Genomic DNA, 21,634 nt, shown 5'->3' on the forward strand with positions numbered 1-21,634 from the left:
TCTCTAATTAAATAATGTCCTGGTTGAGCACTGGAGACCAAAATTGTATGACATATTCTAGACGAGGCCTTACCAGTGCTCTGTAAAGTGGAAGAATAACCCCCTCCTCCCACAAATCTATGCCCTTGACACTGTTTATGGGAATAATGCAGTTTCTAACATGAACATGAAAATGTCTGGGTATAATATTCTCTTTAAATATTCCTAAAACTGATTATAGCACCCCAAAGTAGGACTTGTAATCTTAAGTTTCACATGTAGATGATGAGAATCATTCCTGCAAGCTCTAAATCAGTCGTCTTCTTATGTAACATATTGGCCTGCAACTTCAGAATGGGAGAAATAGTGCCATGACTGTGTTCACAGCAACAGAGAGAGAAAATGCCTTTGGAGACCATATGAACAATAAAGAATTTAATTTACAGCAAAGTATAAATATATATATATAAGACTGACTTCTCCTTAAGCTTGATTGTCGGATGCTCCATACATTTTCCTAGCAACTTGCAGCTACTAGTACTAACTGCTTATACCTCCATTCCGCCTGTTCCGCCAAATTGTTTACATAGTCCATAGAGAACCCAGGAACTACTGCCTGTCTGGACCACATGGTACTCTCAGTTTTGCCTAGTGGGTGGTGACCATGGATGCAACTGGCTTGCAACAAGAAAACTGATGCTAATGCATCATTGACAGCTCTCTCAATGGCATACACCATGCCAACTCTGAAACTGTGACCCAGAACTTGTGCCCAGCTAGAGGGGGCATCACATGCAGCTTTTACTACTTAGTGAGTGCCTGATGGAATTCTGGGGAACAAAACACTGCATTGTGCATACATTTGTATTAGAATTGCACTTTATATAAGGGGATCAGATAATAATCTATCTAATGCTTTATTTACCAGTAGGTCTTTCCAGCTGACACAAGGTCACCCATTCTGATTAGAAGAAAAGAAGTTCCGCCTAAATATTCGAAGGTGTTTTTTACAGTGAGAATTGTGAAGATGTCGAATTCTCTCCCTGAATCAGTTGTACAGGCTGATACATTAGATAGCTATAAGAAGGGGTTGGATGGCTTTTTAGCAAGTGAGGGAATACAGGGTTATGGGAGATAGCTCATAGTACAAGTTGATTGAGGGACTGGTCTGATTGCCATTTTGTTGTCAGGAAGGAATTTTTTCCCCTCTGAGGCAAATTGGAGAGGCTTCAGATGGGTTTTCGCCTTCCTCTGGATCATCTGGCAGTTAGGCAGGTTAAAAAAAGTTAAAGGGTTGAACTTGATGGACGTGTGTCTTTTTTCAACCTAACTTACTATGTTACTATGTTATTTTGCACTTGCTTGTAAATGAGCCATTAGGTCTCTGTAGTGTCATGAAAAATGAATTGCTTTTTTTTACCGTGCGCAAATATGTTAATCTGGATGCGCAAACACAAAAGGATTCAACCCCTAAAAAAGTTGCAATAAAAACAGACTTATATGTGCTTCCTATTTAAATAAAATAAATCGCACCAACTTTCAGTAACCCTTTAGCGCTCCAAACCAGCGCGATTATCTCTAAGTCAAGTAGGAGTCCGAATGGTGTCCGAATACTAAGTCTACGGTGCTTAGATTCAACGGCTGTCCTTTGACTTCAAAGAGAAAAGAGAGAGAGAGAAGCACACCAATGTGCATTAACGTGACTCCAGCACGGAATCCCTGCTTAGATTGTATTTACACAATCTCTTGGATCGGATCGCAGTTTAGGATGTTTCCGTACTTCAGTTTGTTGGTAATCTCCCAGCGTGCACGATCTCCGCTGTTCTTGCGATCTCGCTTGTGGTTCAGATAGATGCCTCATGTCCCACAGCTGCAGCGTACTCCAATTCACTTCCTGGGTTATCGCTATTAAAATAGCAGTATACACTTACACTTCAAGTTAGAATAATAGGCCCAACGCATTTTGTGAAGAAATTCACTTCATCAGAGGCCTCTGATGAAGTGAATTTCTTCACGAAACGCGTTGGGCTGATTATTCTAACTTGAAGTGTAAGTGTATACTACTTTCTCTCACAGAGATCTGTGGGACACAGGGACATTATCGACATTACAGCCAATTTTGGCAATAGGGGTTGACCCAGAGCTTCCACTGAGGACTCACTCTATAGAGGCTTCCCCCTTCGTGGGATTGGCAGTGCTAGGTGAGGAAAACACCAGAGCTCTTGTGCAACCAGCATATTCCTCATATCATGGATTATTGCTGTACATCTGCACTAGCCCAAATAAGGAACTGGGAAAGCCCCTGCTTTTCATAGCGCAATGGCCAGATTCCCAGCTACGGGTAAGTAACCACGGCGACATGCGCCGCAACGCTCCTTTAGCAGCTTATGCAACCCTATGGCAAGAGGTAACAGTGGCGGTTAGAAGTTTCTATTTCAGGGCACACGCGACTCCCTAGATCGCGCGCCATTAGGCAGAACTCGCGCATTCGAGCCCTTAGCGCTGACATCACTTCCCGTTCAGGAGGAGCGGTTCACTTCAGTGACGCACAATCATTTTTTCTCCTTCTCTCCATCCTGAAGTTGGGCCGCACTGTTACCTCTAGCTCCAAAAGTATTCCGGTTACACAGGTACCACGGGGAACGGCAAGGGATCCCACACTTCCTAAGGCAACCTAATTGTCCCTACTCTTGAGTCTTAGACACATTGTACCATGTCTGAAGACAATCAAGAGGGTCCTTTTACCAGAGGGGCTCACGCTCAATCCAAAGTAAGATATTTGGCGTGCGCTAAATGCTACAAACGCCTTCCTTCTGCACGCAAGGACCCATTATGCACAGCTTGCTCCAAACCCTCTGCTGCAGCACCATCTGAATCCCAAAAAGTATTGCAGTCTGACCCTGGGCCTCAGGCTACTCCCTCACCAGGCCCAATAGCCCAGTCCTCTTCCTGCCAGGATCCTCCATCCTGGGCTATCAATTTGTCCACAGGCATCCCCAAACTGGCAGCCTGCCTCGACAAATTATTGGACAAACTTGACCATGGGGCCATGGAATCTAGGGCTAGACCCTCTAAGCAACCAGCCCCTTCATTCTCAGATGAGGCCAGTGTATCTAATTCCCTTATAGCCTCTCCCTCGTGGGATAACCAATCCTTAAGTGACGGGGAACTTTCTAAAGAGGAGGCGGAGGAATGTGATGATACTGTCCATTCCCCACCAGATCAGATTGACTCCCTTATTACAGGGGTACTCACTTGCCTAGATCTTAAAGGTGCAGACACCAACGCTAACACTTCACAAACACTGTTCAAGCATCATAAGAAGTGTTAGTCCTCGTTTCCGTCTCACACTCAATTGGATAATATTATCCAATCCGAGTGGGATCATCCTGAACGACGTTTTCTGCCGAACCGTCAATTCAAGCGTCTTTATCCCTTTTCTACAGAAACCATTGAGAAATGGACGACTCCACCGGCTGTTGACGCGCCAGTTTCTCGTCTCTCTAAGAATACAGCTCTTCCAGTTCCTGATGCTTTCTCCTTCAAGGATCCTATGGACAAGAAACCGGAAGGGTTCCTACGTTCCATATTCGCCTCCACGGGTGAATCCTTACGGCCCATCTTGGCTTCGGCCTGGGTTAGCCGAGCGGTGCAATCCTGGTCCACCACACTTGTGGATGGAATCAGTGCGGGAATGCCTAGACAAGACATTCTCAATCTGGCCGTACAGATTAAAGAAGCAAACGACTACATCTCAGAGGCCTCTCTAGACGCAGCACATGTGATCAGTCGCACTACCGTGCTATAGGTGGCAGCACGCCGATCCCTTTGGCTTAAACTGTGGACTGCTGATCTATGTTCCAAGAAATCCTTAACTACGATCCCCTTCAAAGGCAAGCTTCTATTTGGACCGGATTTGGATAAAATCATCAGCCAAGCTACCGGGGGCAAGAGTACGCTGCTCCCTCAAACCAAGACTCGCCCGACCTTTCAACGAGGCCGCTCCTTTCGCCCCTTTAAGAATTCAGGGCATTACTCCACCAAGAGTAACTCGGACAGAGAATACACCAATCAATTTGGTTCCAAAAACCGTTTCCAAAACAGAGCTAGATCCAATTGGCAAGGCAAGCGCCCCCAGAACAAGACTTCTGACAAATCTCCCAGTGCATGACTGTTCTCAGCCTGTAGGGGGAAGATTGTGCAACTTTCAGGCGGCCTGGATAAGTTTCACCCAAGATCCCTGGGTACACTACTTAATCTCCTCCGGCTACCGCATAGACTTCACCAGCACTCCCCCTCCGCGCTTTTTCATGTCACACATACCTCATACATCATACCCGTTCCCACAGGAGAACGGTTTTGAGGCTTCTACTCCAACCTTTTCATCATTCCGAAAAAGGACCTATCTTACAGACCGGTCCTAGATCTAAAACATCTCAACACCTTTATCCGGTTCGCACATTTCAAAATGGAATCTCTACGCTCTGTCATTGCAGCCATGAACCCAGGGGATTTTCATAAGTGGATCTCATGGCGTCACGGGCCAACCACCAGGTCCCTCAATTCATGGCTCGGTGCCGAGACCCGCTAGCCCTAGCGGCGGATGCACTGACAGCTCCTTGGGATTTTCAACTAGCCTACCTCTTCCCCCCTCTCCCTCTCATTCCGAGGGTACTCAAAAGGATATAAAGGGAACGCTGCACATTCATCCTGATCGCTCCCCACTGGCCACGACGGGCCTGGTTCTCAGACCTAGTGACGCTCAGCATCGACGAACCTTGGCCTCTTCCTCAAATTCCAGATCTTCTGGCTCAAGGACCCATCCTACATCCCAAACCCAACGTGTTACGTTTGACGGCATGGCTCTTGAGCTCTTAATTCAACAGAACAAAGGGTTATCCAAATTGGTATCTAAAACCATGGTGACTGCCAGAAAACCTATTTCCTCCAAAGCTTACCATAGGGTGTGGAATTGTTATCGGGAATGGTGTGTTGGCCACAACGTGCCCTTCCACGCGTATTTCATTCCCAATATATTGCAATTCCTGCAAGATGGCTTAGAGAAAGGGCTATCTCTAGGATCTCTTAAGTCCCAACTTTCAGCTCTATCTGTCCTTGCTCAAAGACGTCTGGCCCTCATTCCGGACATCCGTACCTTCCTCCAAGGGGTGGCACATTTAGTTCCCCCCTATCGGCAACCTCTGCCACCCTGGGACCTCAACTTGGTCCTCTCAGCTCTCCAGAAACCTCCATTCGAACCCTTGGCTTCTATTCCGCTCATATGGCTGACATGGAAATTGACTTTCCTACTAGCTATCTCGTCAGCACGGCGGGTCTCCGAACTCAGTGCACTCTCTTGCCAGGCTCCCTTCCTGATATTTCACTCAGACAAGGCTGTTTTACGCACTATTCCTTCATTTCTTGCGAAAGTAGTGTCGGATTTTCACATTAACCAGGAGATCACCATTCCTACCTTCTGTCCTCAGCCAAAACATCCGAAGGAGGTGGCGCTTCATGCACTTGATCCGGTGAGAGCTCTTAAGTTCTATCTGGACCACACTAAGGAGCTTCGTTCTACCTTTACGCTGCTCGTCTTAATAAGCAAGGGTCAACAGCTTTGAAAGCCACAATCTCTAGGTGGATCAAGGAAACCATTCGTATAGCATATGTGGCACAAGGTAAGTTCCGTTTCGAATTAAGACTCACTCCACTAGGGGACTGAGTACATCTTGGGCATTCCGTAACCGTGCTTCCGCAGACCAGGTTTGCCGAGCTGCAACATGGTCATCCTTACATTCCTTCGCAACATTTTACCACTTTCAGGTCTTTGCAGCATCTGACGCACTCTTCGGTAGGAAGGTACTGCAGGCCGCAGTTTCTTCCCTCCCGTTCAACAGGGGACAGCTTTGGTATGCCCCCACGGTCCCTGTGTCCCACAGATCTCTCTGAGAGAAAAGGTGACTTTGTGATACTCACCGTTAAATCCTTTTCTCTTCAGATGTCTGTGGGACACAGGGCCTCCCTTCCCTGGAAGCGGACCCTCTGTTGTCTATAGTCAAGGTATAATAATCTGCTACTGTATATAGTTCTTAGTTATCTTTGTTATTCAAAAACTGAAGTTCGTAGCATATGGGGTATAGCCCCAGGGGAGGAGTCTTCTACTTCTTCAGTGTCCTGCCTCCTGGTGGTGGATGCTATACCCACGGTCCCTGTGTCCCACAGACATCTGAAGAGAAAAGGATTTAACGGTGAGTATCACAAAATCACCTTTTTTTAAATAATAAAACTATCCAAATTTTTTGAGCTTTCCTGTGTTGCCCGCATTATATTCCCAGCCTACAGTGCCTTCATTGTGTTGACCGATCCTGAATGACACCACAAAATAATTTTTTGGAATCTTGTGGTTGAGTTGCTTTTGACCTCAGGGATTCTGCAAGTCAGCTCTACTTATAATGCAAATTTGTTTTTCCACTCAAGCGTTTCATTTTATTTTAAATCCCCTGAGGCTACATAAAATAAATGATATTGTCAGTGGATTTAAATATACCACCAGAAAATAGATACAAAATGAGCATGAAGCCAAAACTCAGAGGTTCAATTTGAAGTAGGAAAACAAATTACTCTCAAAAGGCTATTTAGAACTTCTAGAAGTGGCAACTGCATGTTCCTGTGTGTCCTTGTACTGTCTCAGCTGATAATGTCCTGGAAAGTACCGTATCATTGTCTGGTCTACTACTTATCCATCTAAAGTCCTGCACCCAAGACATCAGCATGTCCTCTGTTCAACTAGTGATCCATAGCTGGTAGTCATCTCTCCATTTTTATTGCATTTATTCCTCTGGGGGTCTGTATCTTTCCCAGGCAGACAGGTACAGCTTGTATTAGAAGACAGGCATTTGAATCTACCACCCATTTCCCAGTGTGGTTCCCTGCTTTTATGGTGTAAGTTGCATAAATAACAGATAATAATGTTCCTCCAATGATACAGCCCCGGACTTTTAAAGTACAGAAGTGGCACACCACCCCAAAAAACCTGCTGCTTTAGGCTCACATACCTCCCAACATGTATCACAGGGAAACTTTTTTTTCTTTACCAGTTTTTGTGGTCACACCCCCCAATTACTATGTTCACTTTACTAAATTTGACAGGTTATGAAAGTTTGAACACATTTCTGTGTTATCACAGTTTTACTAATGAAGGTGAATTGCCCTTTAAGCTGCAAGTCAGTTTCCCCAAGAGACCTGCTTATCTTACATTGTTACAATTTCTTTGTTTATATCAAATTGTTTAATTGAATCTAAGTACACCTGCCACATATTCTGGGCTCTCTGCCAAAAGCCAATTACGTTTTAGAAACTTTGTATATTTTTCCGGCTGTTCACTGCAGGAGATCAAAGAGAATATCGGGACCTTTCAATAACAATCCGGGACTGCGGGTTGAGCTGTCAAAATTGGTACTGTCCCGGGAAAACTGGGACAGTTATAGGTCATCAACAGCTATAGGTCCTTCTGTCAGTAATTTGCACCCAATTTACCTGCTCCAATGAAATGAATAGAATCATTATCCTCTGATTTCTAGCTAGAGCAGGGATCACTGTGGAGGGGGAGGCCACGGACGAATGGTGGGAAGGGTCAGACTGAGCTGGTGGGGCACGGGGTCCCCAGACCCGTTCCTGCCTGAAACCAGTGCCCCGACCTCCCTCTCTGGCCCTGATCGCAGCTGTCAAGAAAAATGTACATCAGGCTGCTGCTGGGTAGGGAAGGGGGTTTTGTGGCTGGGGGCTGAGGCAGCAGCCCCGGTGAGCCCCAGTCCAAAGCTGAATGGGGGTGGTGATTGGGACAGAAGGGGCAGAGCCAGGGGTGGGGCATGCCTGCTTTAGACACTGCCAGAAACCTACAGATCCAGTTTGGTCTCATCTACTTTGTGATGTTCCTGTAGATCCAGGCTTAAATATCCTGCATTCAGTAATCTTCTTCTTGTGAACTATAATTCCCCACAAACCTCCCAACTGTCCCATTTTGAGTGGGACAGTCCCTCTTTTGACAGCTCAATCTGCCTCTGTTAATTTTAAGATTAACAGGTCTCTTGGGACAAGTTAGACTCACATCCTAAAGGGTAATTCATGTTTTTTAGCAAAACTGTAATAACTGAAAAAAACACAGAAATGTGTTCAACCTTTCATAACGTGCCGCATTTTTAAAATTGATCATGGTTATTAGTGTGTGGTTAAAAAAATTCACTGCGCTATTCGCGGTGACTCTTTTTGGCCCACCTTTTTATTACCAAAATGTTGGTAGGTATGGACTATTCCTGCTTAAGATACATTGACACAATTCAACACCATGAAACTGGGGATATTTAACTGAATTTGGGAATCTTCTGTGAGCTGTTTTCATGAACTCAAGTCTAGAGATGGGTCGTTGCAACAGTAGGGGGCATACCACCAAAGTCAAGCCTAGAAAACCATGCCATGTTTTATACAAAGAGTGAAGTATATCGCACTCAAATTACACATTAGCCATTGCTGCACAGAATATAAATCACTAAAATAATAGATTAAGACCATTCATTCAGACCTTGTTTTGATAGAAGTCCATGCTGGGATTATTTTCTGTACATACACATTTAGTACAGGATCATTTCTATTTGTCAGAACCTGTGTCTGAAATGTTTTCATTGTGTGAATGGAGGGGATTTTTTTCAAATAAACACTATAATGCTGACTTTGGCCATGGTCTGGATTAGGCCATTGGGTCACATTTACGGACAGCACATGATTACCCACTGAACAGCATGAGGCTTGGCACTTGTCAGATCTAATGCTTTTATGAGACTCTATTAAACAGGTCACGGCAGTATATTGCATAGATAAGAACTGCCTTCTAAAAATGCTTCACACTGTACCCTTTAATTGTTTATCCTTATATAAAAGGAGTAGCTGTCAGCATATTTAATCAACTCTCAAGCTGCTGACGTTCATGCCCCCAAAATCTCTTCTCTCCTTTGTAACACTAATAAGAGAAGTTTCTAGGATTCCACCTCTACCTGAATTAGATGCATCATACTCACTGGGTAAATCACATCATCAAAACAGACCCTGAGGTTCAGGTATGATTACTCAGACAGTTACCCTTTGTCCCTGGTCCCTCAGGGCTTGGTATTGGGTCCACTTTTATTTAACTTGTTCATTAATGGGGAGGTTGTTGTAAGTAATGTATCAGTGTTTGCAGATGACACAAAACTATCCAGCCCAATTAATTCCATCCAGGATGTGGCATCCTTGCAACATGATCTTGGCAAACTGGCAATCTGGGCAGCTAAGTGGCAAATGAGATTCAATGTTGATAAATGTAAAGTCATGCACCTGGGATGTAAAAATATCCAAGCCACTTATACCCTTAAAGGGGTGGTTCTGCTTTGAGTTAACATTTCGTATGTTATAGAATGGCCAAGTCTAAGCCAGTTTGCAATTGGTCTTCATTATTTATGTTTTTTAAATTGACCCCATCTAAAAGCAAATGCTCTGTAAGGCTACACATGTATTGTCATTGCTACTTTTTATTGCTCATCTTTCTATTCAGGCCTCTCCTATTCATATTCCAGTCTCTTATTTAAATCAATGCATGGTTGTTGGGTAATTTGCCTTCCTCTCAGTTAGGATCAAATATAAGGTACTGTTTCAGTGGATGTTCACCCTTGAATTAACTTTTAGCATGATGTAGAGAGTGACACTCTGAGACAATTTGCAATTGTTTTTTATCTTTGATTATTTGTGTTTTTTGAGTTATTTATGCAGCAGCTCTCCAGTTTGTAAGTTCAGCAATCTGGTTGCTAGGATCCACATGACCCTAGCATCCATGCATTGACTTGGATGAGAGACTGGTATATAAACAGGAGAAGACCTGAATAGAAAGGTGAGTAATAAAAAGTAATTAAAAGCAACTAATAACCAGATCAAAATGAAGCTCTCTTCTTACCACCTGTCCTATGGTATGTAAGAGGCTCACTTAGTGCTCACAGTCAATGACCCCTATAAACTAGTGATGATTGCTCTCTTGCAATATTGCTCCACCCAAATGCTGAACCCAGAGAGTCCAGGGAATTGTTGAAACTGCCAACATTTCAGACCTGAACTAGGGGAGCGCAAGCAGAGGAGGTACATGCCCAGCACCCCACACAGTTATCAGCAGTTGTCTCTACACCCCCTTTAATGCAACCATTAAACTGTAGGGAATAAAGCGGAATGGCTTATAAGTAATAAATAAATATAAGTAATATGGGAAATGATTTAACTGCACAGTGTTATGGCTTATGAACTAAACAGTCTGTTATTTCTGCATTTATCTCCGTAGGTAACAAGTAGAGCACAAAACACAGTCGTCCATATAATATGCATCCCCAAGGATTGGGAAGTGTGTCCACCAAAGAACCCTACATGCAGTGGATGTTACTGGGCACAACAGCAAATTAATTTTATTGCCCCCAACATATCCAGAGGTTGTCTTGTTTTACCAATATATGTTGAAATTGCTCTTAACGTTTGGGGCCCTCTGCAGCTGCAGGGTCTGCTTCTTCTGTAGTTCCACCCCTGCCCACATGACAGGCAACAGGGCACTGGGCAGGTACCTGTTAAATGGTCTTTTGCCTACCCCTAGTCCTGGGTATCGTTCTCCCTCTGTTGTACTCACCTCCCTCCCTTCCCGACTGTCACTTTCCCCTACCGTTATCCTCTGCCCTTCCCCTCCGCTGCTCTCCCCACTGTTATTGCACATGGACACGCACATTTGTGCACGCTCTGAGGGTAACGTGGCCCTTGATTCCAGTAAAGGGGGATTTGTTGTGCTCATACTGCATATAGTGCTGGGAGCTGTGCCCTGAAAAATAAAGAAGGTTTGTTGTATTCTCACTGCAGATAGAGCTTGGAGCTGTGCCCTCAAGATTAAAGCAAACTTCATGTGCTTGGATTGAGAAAGTGGAGACACTGTGGATGTCTGTACCAGATCTGTGTGAGTCCAGGTGAGTCTGACTGAGGGAGATATTGAAACTCCAGCGTGTTCCATGGATGAAAACAGGGGTTGTCCGTGTGCCTGCTACGTGGGAGCAACTACTCTGTCCAACAGGAGAGGTATTCGGGCAGGTAGCACTTTCTGGGGAAAGTTAAAGGGGTGGTTCACCTTTAAGTTAACTTTTAGTATGTTTTACAATGATCAGTTCTAAACATCTTTTTAACTAATCTATATCATTTATTTTTTATAGTTTTTGAATTATCTGCCCTGTTCGTCTGACACTTTCCAGCTTTCACATCGGGGTCACTGACCCCATATAAAGAACAAATGCTCTGTAAGGTGACACATTTTTCGTTATTGCTACTTTTTATTACTTGTCTTTCTGTTCAGGTCTTATTCATTTTTCAGTCTCTTATTTAAATGAATGCCTGGTTTCTAGGGAAATTTAGATCCTAGTAACCAGATTACTGAAATGACTGGAGAGCTGCTGAATTAAAAACGTAATAACTCAAAAACCACAAATAATGGAAAAAGATTACCAATTGCAAATTGTCTCAGAATATCACTCTCTATATCATACTAAAAGTTAATTTAAAGGTAAGAGCTCTTGTGGAAAGGGACTGTGACTCTCTTTATAAAACAGGAGTGAAGTGTGAGACTTTGCCTGGTGAGGACTGTGCCACACAGGTTCCCCAGGGCAATTGTGTTATTGATTAATACTATGTATGTGCACTTTTCTTCTCTGCCAGTTATATAAAGTTCTATTTGTTTTACTGCAACAGTGGGATTAATCATTTGTTTTCTTGTGGGGCCACCCATCAGTGCATCCCTGAATCCCACTAGGTGGAGACACTGCCATGGAGAGACATTCCCTGTACCCTTTTTATTTAGCAAAGGGGATTCAGGACCTGTGTATGGTAAGATATTAATGATGTATATCCTATAATACAGGTGGTGGCCAAGATTGGGTTACGTCACTTTCTGGTTGGTCCATCAAACTGTGCCAGTAGAATCCCTTTAGAGGGAACATTTACAGGGATGGCTTAACTTTATTTTTACTTTTGGTGTATTATAGAATGACCAGTTCTAAGCAACTTTTCAATTGGCCTTCATTATTAATTTTTTTATAGATTTTTAATTATTTGCCTTTTTCGCCTGACTTTCAAATTGGGGTCATTGACCCCATCCAAAAACAAATGCTTTGTAAGAGTACACATTTATTGTTATGGCCGCTGTTTAATAGTCCTTTTTCTCTTCAGTCCCTCTCCTATTCACTGCTGAAATTACAAACTGGAGAGCTGCTGAATAAAAAGGTCCACAAATAATAAAAAATGCCAATTGCAAATTGTCTCAGAATATCATGCTTTACATCAAACTAAAAGTTTATTTAAAAGTGAACACCCCTTTTAAGAAATGTTTCATGTTTCATCAATCCAAAAGCGCTTTCAAAATTAAGATTGTAAACAGGCCTCCCCTTTCTAATGATAATTGCAATAAATGAATATATATTTTTGTGGTATATTTTGATGTTGCAATAAATACATTTTTGCACTATGAACCCTATACCTTTATTAACATTATAGATGCAGCTTATAGGTGCAGGGTATAGGGGTAATACTTATGTGTGATTTATAGCAACTGTAATGGGGCTTTCCCCATAACTAAATACGAAAGCTGAAACCTGTCAGGTTCAATGTAACCCTAAATATGAATTTGTTTTAATAAGGGGAGCAACTGATGGAATATCCCATTAATCCAGATGAGACCGTTATGTATATTCGGCAAGTGACTCAAGGAGATGCCCCATTGTCATCTGATCCATGTTGTCTAACAAGACTGAACTCCAGCTCCCTTGATCCACAGAAATATTTATCTTCTGGGCCTTTTGGACCTGCAAGATTCGCAAGATGGCGACGGTGAGCTCCGCTGCGCTTCTCTGCATTTAAGGGTGAGAATCTTTTAAAGAGGGTTTTTTTTACACTAAAGCACATTCAGGAGAGGGGAGGGGCAATGCCTGGATGCTTGGGGGGCTTATGGTAGGGGGGGGGTTTAGTTCTCCTTTAAAAAATCAGAATAAGAAAGTATGAATGGAAAATGATGGTCTAAAATATAAGAATACCTTGAAAACCTCCAAAAAAATTTAGTTTTTCTGACAATTTCTAGCGAAAAAAATTCCAAAATCCTATAAAAGTCTGAGTTGATGTAAAGAGGTCCATTAGGATCAGCGCAGCTCCCACTGACTTCTATAGGACCTAGACAATTTGTACCTGACAAAGTTTTGATATCAGTGGTTTTGTGGTTTTTACACTTAATAAATCTCACATTTTTTGAGCTTCTTTAAAAAAGTGAGAAAACCACCAATTCTAATGGTTTGTGGAAAAAACAGCCCGGTAGTGTTGGTATCAGGAGAAGAACTGCACAAGCTAAAGAGTCTTCTGTACCACATGTATAAATTGTGATGTACAATAACTAGTGTTTTATATCAAAGTTGACACCTTTCTTCCGGCAAGTGTATTGTTGAGATACTCAGAAGCCACTGTGTGTTTTAAAAAACAAAATTTCTTACAAAAGGCTACTGCATTGTAAACACTGTGTGGGTTTGCAATGACATTCAGAACGCTTACTAAAACTGTGTTATACTATGCCAAAAAAGCTTTGGTGTTGAAATGGATGCCCCCCCCAACCTCCCACATTACAACATTGGTTGTCACTGATAGGAAAAAACTGGCGTACAAAGCAAGAGGGTGCCCCACCAAATTTTAAAAAAAAATGGTCCCCCTGGCTGGAATTACACCCAGAACAAGAACCCTGAAAGGGCACTGTAGATGATTCCCCTAGGACCCGTTGGGTGATTAACCTCAACATCTACTTTGATGGTAATATTGCTCAGTAACTCATGCTCCTGACTCAAACAGCAGACATTACTACGTATGTTTCATTTAACAAATATTTCCTTGTCTTTTGTTTCTTTTTTGTATAGTAACCTTTTTTCCATATCCCCTTCCCTTCCCTCCCTGTTGAAACTCAATAAATATACGCTTTTAAAAAAAAAAGCAGGGGACATTACCAACTCTATCGGCATTTTTTTCCTTTTAGATCATGTTTTCTATGCTGGTGGTGCAACTGTTCATCTTCTTAGCGGAAATCCTCCCGAGGGCACATCACCAGGTTTTGCCCTGTTCCCAGGTACCCCTTGCACCTCTCTGGGTGGACAAATGCACAGGGAAAAATATTTGACTCTCATGAACGTTTTGTTCATACTGTTTACGATGCAGTGTCACAGATTTGTTTTTCAAGCTGCAGTTTAAGCATCCGTTTGGAATTAAAAATTGGGTGATATTGGAAAAAGTATACAATTCGTGGCAGTTATCATTAGCCTTGCACATGTTCCCTGTGGTGGGAGCTGGTTAGAGAATTGTGAGTAAAGAGAGTGGGTAGTCCAGATCTGTCTATGGGCCTTAGCAATAAATCAAAAGTCTAGTGATCTGCACAGAAATGGTTTTTAACTAATCTCCAGCACTATTCAGCCTCGTAGCTGGTGACACAGGCATGTGGTCTATTTTGGTTATGGGAGAGGCCCCTGTACTCACAGAATTGTTTTACTTTCAGCTCATTTAACTTGGGTAAAGGGGTTAAAGTTCACAATCCAAACAATTTTTTAGCTCCGATGTTTCCTAGCAATTTATTTTTTTACCTGATTTCCCATGAGCGGGTTAGTAAGGGCTTGTTGCTGTTTTAAGTATTACAATTCTGGATAACAGGTATGGGACCTGTTATCCAGAATGCTTGGGACCTGTGTTTTTCCGGATTACAGATTTCTGTAATTTGGATCTTCATACCTTAAATCTACTAGAAAATTATTTAAACATTAAATAAACACAATGGGCTGGTTTTACTTCCTAGTTGCGATCAAGTACACACCACAGTTTTATTATTACAGAGAGAAAAGGGAATCATTGAAAAGAAAAATGGATTATTTGGATACTTTTACTTCATAAAAGATCTCCTGATAACAGATCCCTGTATATTATTTGATTTATTTCACAAAAGCACCATATCAAAACTTTTATTTCTATGAATCCAGATGTGTAATTGGTACCGTGTATTGCGTATCTCTCTGTACAGGCCTTTGCTGTTTATCTTCCACTCTGACTTCTAGACTGCTGCTCGGTTGTTGGCATGTTTGGCCATGCTGGTGTTTGTATCCAGCAAAGCTTGGAAGCTTTTTATTCTGCTCTTGCATAAGACAAGCGGCCACAGGGGTTCTGCCCACTGGTGATTTATTTTGTCAGTTCAATGTTGTTCTTCAACTCTGAGCTCCTGTACAGTAGGTTTGTTATCTGTTGTTATTATCTTCCCTAAGCTGGGATAGCTTGTGTTTTAGGAATTATTCAGATATGGGGGAGACTTGCTTATTAAACATATCTGTCGCTGGTTCTCATGTTCAGGATAAGAAGTGAATATGGCACCATCTTGGATTTAATTTCCCTGTTTGCTTCTATACTGGGTGCTATAAAACGCTGTCATTTTGAGACATGCATCTTGCTTTTTCCTTTAGCCATGAGGGGGCCCTCTGCGAGGGAGGTATTGTCTGCTTGGAGAATCGCTTAATGCATTTCCCCCTTTAAACGCTGTGGAAGTCTCTCTTTGGACAGGAGCTCACTCTGCCTGTGTCTAGCTCAGTTCATGGTCCAAAGTGGGAGACAGGGTGCAGAACTGAGATTGCAGGCTAAAGAGGAAGGGCCTGGTGGGGTTTGCGGGTCCTTACCGGACCCCCTAAGTCTGTGGGCCCCTTAGGATCATAGGGTTTTCTTCTTGTTGGTTACACCACTGTATACAGGCTTAGTGTTGGAAACCAGGTTGCATTTTATTGATAAAAATGTTCTGAGGATGCCCATGCCTGCTGGTGGGTCACAGGTACTGTAGCACTTTCTGCACCCTCTAATAGTAGTTCCCCTATAAATAGGTTTCTGATATTGATGTGACAAACCCACTCGGTGACACACAGTCTTGGAGTGACCTAGACAATGTTGGCTTGGCAACATTATAGATTGTAGGGTGGGGAGAAGGTGATATCCATAGACACCTGCTAAACACCTGAGCATCCAATTCCAGACGTGTAACAAAGAAGATGAAGATTTTTGGCCAAATCCGTGAATGTTTCCCTGCCTGTTAAACTTACAATACACTTGGAAAGGGATATGGATTTGACACATAGAAAACAGTTACTCATGTGTCACAAATCACAAGGATTTCCCGTTATCTTAGTATGGGGATCTGTAATATGGATGAATCGTGTGCATTTTTGCTTACCTGCCAGTATTCGGTCTTCACAGGAGAAATGGCTGTTTAGTAACCCCACAGGGCAGGTTAAGGCTTTGTACCCACATGCATCTTCTCATCTGTCCAATGAATACTGTGTTGTGCATTTTAACCTTCATTGATTGGGGCTCAGGGCTGGAGAGAAGGGAAGGTGAGAGCCAGTTTGCTCATGTGTGTTATATTCCATATGGTGGAGGCACCTGATAGGCCAGACTATGAAAATAAAAATGGGATCCATTCCTCATATTAAATATGGCTGCTGGATATTGGAATATAGACTATGTCTCTATACACTGAATGCTTTCAAAATGTTTTATTTTTCATTCCCTTTTATATCCATATGCTCTTAATGTGATACTTTCAAGTGTCAGTTTCAATTAAACTCTGGTTTATCTTATACATTTTTTTTTCTTTCCCTCCAGGTTTTTGATGTGTGTGTGCCAGTGGGTGCACTGAGTATACAGCCTTATTGCCATGATGGAGGATGCCCAGAATGACCATTATAAACAGAATCTCCATCATGTTATCCCAGTGTAAGAATGCTTGTTGCAGCAGCCATGCCCACTGGAGGACTGTGTCTCTCACCTACAGGTACTAAACCTTTCAATGTTTCTTCATTGCTAATTTGGTCAATTCTGTCGCTCAGAATAAAGACACACACACAGTGGTTTATCGGTTAATCTGTGCAAGACACAGCTTTATTAATCATAACAATGAAAAAAGTGCGATTTTTGATCCAGAGGAAGGCAAAAAACCTCTGTGAAGCTTTGTTCTATCTGCTTCACTAGAGGGAAAAATTCCTTCCTGACCCCTTAACGGCAATCGGATTTGCTCCCAGGATCAATGCACCATATTACATCAAGTGAAAGGAAAATGGCAGCATACACATGAGCACCAGTAAGATGTTTAGTGCAAACTGCATTCCCTTTCATTTGACCCCCAGGAAGTCTGCAGACCCCGGCCTCTACAGTTTGAGAGATGGAGTAAAATGGAATGCAGGTTTCACCAAGTGGCTTAAGGGTACTCCTGTTTATGATGCCATATTTTGGTGTAAAGAGGAGAAGAGGAACTGCTGATGGTATTACAGTGCAAGGAAAGGAAGGCACTGCTGGTGATATTACAGTGAAAAGGAAGGCACTGCTGGTGATATTACAGTGGAAAGGAAAGGGAGGCACTGCTGGTGGTATTACAGATGAAGGAAAGGAAGGCACTGCTGGTGATATTACAGTGGAAGGAAAGGGGAGGCACTGCTGGTGGTATTATAGTGGAAAGGGAGGCAGAAGAGACATTATTGGTAATGCTATGGTCGATGGTAGAGAAGGCACTGCAGGTGGAATTGGGGTACTCTTACCTGGTGGAGCTGTCAGGTGGTGCATTTTCCCAACTCCAGCCTGCAAAAGACAAGCAATATAATTTGAAATGCATTCCTCATATTTTACTTTGCAATTGATATTCCTGAAACCCTATAATACTTTGGGGCCCATTAATCACAAATTGGGTGGTTTGTTGAAATAAAAATATTGACTAATTGTGGTTGCAACTTTTCCAACAACTTGTGATTATAAATCATTGGTTTCCATGTATTTTTAAACAATTTGTACAGTTGTGATTTCTGTGACATTTGGGGTGAAATTTATGGTGGCTTTCTACTTGCCCAAATGATGAAGATACACTTCCATTGGTTTCCTTGGAATGTGAACAGGTTTCAGCAGCCTGAGAGTTTGTTGTGATTGTTTTTGCCACGTATACAAAAACCACAAAATTAGAATTATAGGGATCATCTTAATATTTCAATAAAATCCACTTTGCCCTGCATGCACCCAATATGGCTGCTTCCCATAGCCAGCTCTGCTCTGATCAGTGCCCCTGCACCCATAACTCAAGGAATACTAATGCTAGGCACTTCTTGTTCTGACTTGTGCTTCATGTATTTTTAATTAGGTCTTTTCTTACCCATCATCCCCTTTGGACTTAAAATGCTGCATAGTTAAAGTCCAGAAAGGCTTCATCGATCTCGCTTGCCATCTCAGCAGGGGGTCCTTTGGGCTGGGTCAGATTCGCAGACAGTTTGGTGAACTCCTCATCGAAATACCCCACATCCTCCGGTCCATTTAGGCTGGGCACGAACGGAGCTGTTACGTTCTTCTCGATAATATCATCCCAGACAATGCCCTGCAAAAAAGGGACCATAACAAATGCTCATTATTAGAGTTTCATCATTAGAAGCTGAGGATATGAAAGGACTGTATCTCTTGGATAATTATTTGGACAATACAGACAGGGGACTTACATTAAAGAATGGATGTTCTGCTACATCTGCGGCATTCCCCGGGGTGGAACCTAGCCTCTCCTCAGGATTCTTCTTCAACAGCTACAAGAAGTGAAAAAAGCAGTTACACTGAAGAAGCAGAAGCTTCAGGGAACTCAAGAGAAAGTGGTCACTGATTATAATAAACTGAAAGCTCAGCGCTACTTACCTGTGATATGAAGTTTACTGCTTCGGAGTCCAGGGATGAGGGGTAGTGTGGCTCATCCTCCACGATGGAATCATATATAAAGTCCCTGTCGTATCCGGTGAAAGGTCTCTGAAATGATTCATAGGTATTTATTAGGAGGCCATTCTTTTTACACAGAGTGTTTGATGAGTATAGATAAAGAACAGTATTTAACTTTAATACATCTGCCTATAGCTGGCCAATGGCAATTTCTGCTTACCGTTCCGAGGAGCATCTCATAAACGATGACGCCAAGAGCCCACCAGTCGACGGCTCTTGTGTACTCCTCCTCCATCACGACTTCGGGCGCCATATAAGCAGGACTCCCAACCATGGTGTTGGTGCGGTCTCCATATCCAATGCCTTGATAAAAAAAAGAAAAATTATAATTGTATGCCCTAAATGAGTTCCCTTTGCTCTGTGTAATAATACAAGGTGGCTCTTACCAGTTTTGCTCATCCCAAAATCGGCGATCTTGATGTAGCCGTCTTGATCCATAAGTAGATTCCCCGGCTTTAAATCTCTGTATTAAATTAAATTAAAAGGGAGATGTTATGACACATTAAAACTACTGTGAAATAGCTGAGCCATAAGCCAAGCTCAAAGAATTCTGGTTCCTGTCCTTTTTCCTACCCTTAGCTTTCCAAGCAGTGACTTTCAACCTGTAACTGTCCTGCTACTAAATTGCAACAGCTACAAACCCCCCTTTATTAACTCTTACCTGTGTATGACGTCCTTGCTGTGAATTCCTTCTAAACCAAGTGTTATACAAGCAGCGTAGAACCTGCAAGAATAAGAAAATGACATTTGATTATTATATGGCACATTCATAGAGGTATCTTAAAGGGGTGCTTAACTATTATATTATAGAATGGCTAATTATAAGCAGCTTTTCAATTGGTCTTCCTTTTTGTACATTTTTTTTATTTATTTGTCTTCTTATTCTGGCTCTTTCAGGCTTTTAAATGGGGATCACTGGCCCCATCTTAAAAGCAAAAGGTACTGTGCACTGTAAGGTAACAAATGTATTGTTATTGCTATTTTTTATTACTCATCTTTCTGTTCAGACCCTCTTTTTTCCAGGCTCTTATTCAAATCGATGCATGGTTGCTAGGGTTATGTGGCTAACTAATTGCAAACTAATTGCAAACTGGAGAGCTGCTGAATAAAAAACTAAATAACTCAAAAACCACAAATCATAAAAAATTAAAACCAATTGCAAATTGCCTCAGAATATAACTCTCTACATCATACTAGAGATTAATTCAAAGGTGAAAACCCTTTACTATTAGTGTAGCTTACCTCTGCCACTATCATTATCCTCCCCTACTCCTCAGTCTTCTATAACTCTGGGACAAATATCCACCTACTGTCATTTATACTTACTTGGTTGTCTGTAGATCAAAGTGCTTGCTCCTTATCAGGTGGGTTCTTAAACTGCCTCCTGCCACAAACTCCATGATGAAAAACAGCTGGTTTTTGGTGCTGAATGTGGCGTATAAGTCCACTATAAAACTGTGTGGATTCACCAACTGTCCAATTTGCTTCTCTGTTAAAATGCTGAAATATAAAAGAGAAAATGAGTCCGGCACAGAAGTAAATTATCTTGGTAACAAAAGCAACTGGGTGAAAGGAAGGGAAGTGAAAGAAAAGTATATAAAATAGAAAAGATTGTGAGACAGAAAGCGACTGCTCCAAAAGCAATGAGAGGATTATGGAATCATTCCCCATGAACTTACTGTTCTATATCATCAGTGGAGTCGATGTTGTCCTTCTTGAGCACTTTAATAGCGCAATAGATGTTTGATGGAAGATACTCTACTAGTAGAACCTGGAATTAGAAAGTGAGTTTAGTGTCATTGTTACCCTGTATATGCTGCTAAAGATCCAAGTCCTAATTAGAGACTGAATCAGTTACCTTGCCGAAGCTTCCTCTGCCTAAAACCTTAATCCGGCGAAAGTCCTTTGCTGTAAAACTGCTGAACTGTAGCTCTCTGAAAGGGAATAACATAAATTGTGTTTTGTGCAGCTTGAAAAACCATGTATATCTATATTAATAATGTATGTATTTATGTCTTATATTGAGGGTTTGTCTTACTGTGTCGTTTCAGCCTCCTCTACTGTCATCTCTTCAGCCTGAGAATCCTCTGGAATGGGGCTGTAATCGCCTGGGAGAGGACCCATCGATGTTTCAGAAGAGTCTTCTTCATTCTCAGGAACTTCACTATTGGGAAGAGGTCATTGAGGTACATGATTAGTATAATGCAAGTTTATAGTAGAAATCAGTCTTAACCGCAGCCTCCCATATAAAGTGTGAGTTTACCTTTCTTCCTCATTCTGTTGTTGTTGCACTGGATCTTCTTCAACAACAGATTCTGCCTCTTCCTCAGCCTCCTCATTTGTATCTTCTACATGTAAGTCCCTTTAAATATAATGACGGGTTAGTGTTTATTCTAATTCATTTTTTTCCCTTAGTGATTTATAAGCTTCACGCTATCCTTTTTTCTTCCCTTAGCAAATACATTCTCCATAATCCTTAATACTACAGCACCCCTAGCCATAATTCATAGATGGCACTGTACAATTATGTATTGTGGAATCTCCCGGCCAAATGAAGGGGCATCTTACCACCTGTCCTCTTTTTTTATGCCAATCATTTCATCTGTTGGTACCTTACTTTAATTAGAATAATATTCCTGTTATTGTGAAGATATTTTTGTTCTTATTTGATGAAAGTATGGGATAGGGATTTAATCTCTAATAAACTCCAAAATATCCTTACCTGTCAGATGGTTCTTCAGGCGGCTGTTCTGTCTCTGGAACAGGTTCC

At 42.1% G+C, this 21,634-nt stretch overlaps 1 protein-coding gene and 1 long non-coding RNA gene across 5 annotated transcripts in view; one reads left to right on the forward strand and one right to left on the reverse strand.

Annotated features, from left to right (window-relative positions):
• Nucleotides 1–2,206: 2,206 nt before the first annotated feature.
• The window catches only part of LOC121401096, a 65,310-nt gene continuing 45,882 nt past the window's right edge, over nucleotides 2,207–21,634 (forward strand). For 2 of the 4 annotated variants that reach the window (XR_005966099.1, XR_005966100.1), the window contains exons 1-7: nucleotides 2,207–6,227; nucleotides 10,334–11,106; nucleotides 11,810–11,904; nucleotides 12,714–12,935; nucleotides 14,084–14,173; nucleotides 16,732–16,900; nucleotides 20,916–21,050. This is a non-coding gene — a long non-coding RNA (uncharacterized LOC121401096). The remainder of the gene's footprint in view (nucleotides 6,228–10,333; nucleotides 11,107–11,809; nucleotides 11,905–12,713; nucleotides 12,936–14,083; nucleotides 14,174–16,731; nucleotides 16,901–20,915; nucleotides 21,051–21,634) is intronic. The other 2 variants (XR_005966101.1, XR_005966102.1) reach the window with 1 other exon arrangement.
• LOC121401072 (serine/threonine-protein kinase N2-like) lies at nucleotides 17,342–20,988 on the reverse strand. Its single transcript, XM_041585434.1, has 11 exons — nucleotides 20,903–20,988; nucleotides 20,723–20,798; nucleotides 20,544–20,635; nucleotides 20,191–20,364; nucleotides 19,526–19,588; nucleotides 19,251–19,327; nucleotides 19,025–19,167; nucleotides 18,787–18,894; nucleotides 18,600–18,680; nucleotides 18,263–18,481; nucleotides 17,342–17,700 (listed from the first exon to the last, which is right to left on the reverse strand). The coding sequence occupies exons 1-10, from the start codon at nucleotides 20,986–20,988 to the stop codon at nucleotides 18,281–18,283; spliced, it is 1,101 nt and encodes a 366-aa protein (XP_041441368.1). The 3' UTR covers nucleotides 17,342–17,700; nucleotides 18,263–18,280.

Source organism: Xenopus laevis, chromosome 3L (assembly GCF_017654675.1).
Source record: "Xenopus laevis strain J_2021 chromosome 3L, Xenopus_laevis_v10.1, whole genome shotgun sequence".
NCBI lineage: Eukaryota > Metazoa > Chordata > Amphibia > Anura > Pipidae > Xenopus > Xenopus laevis.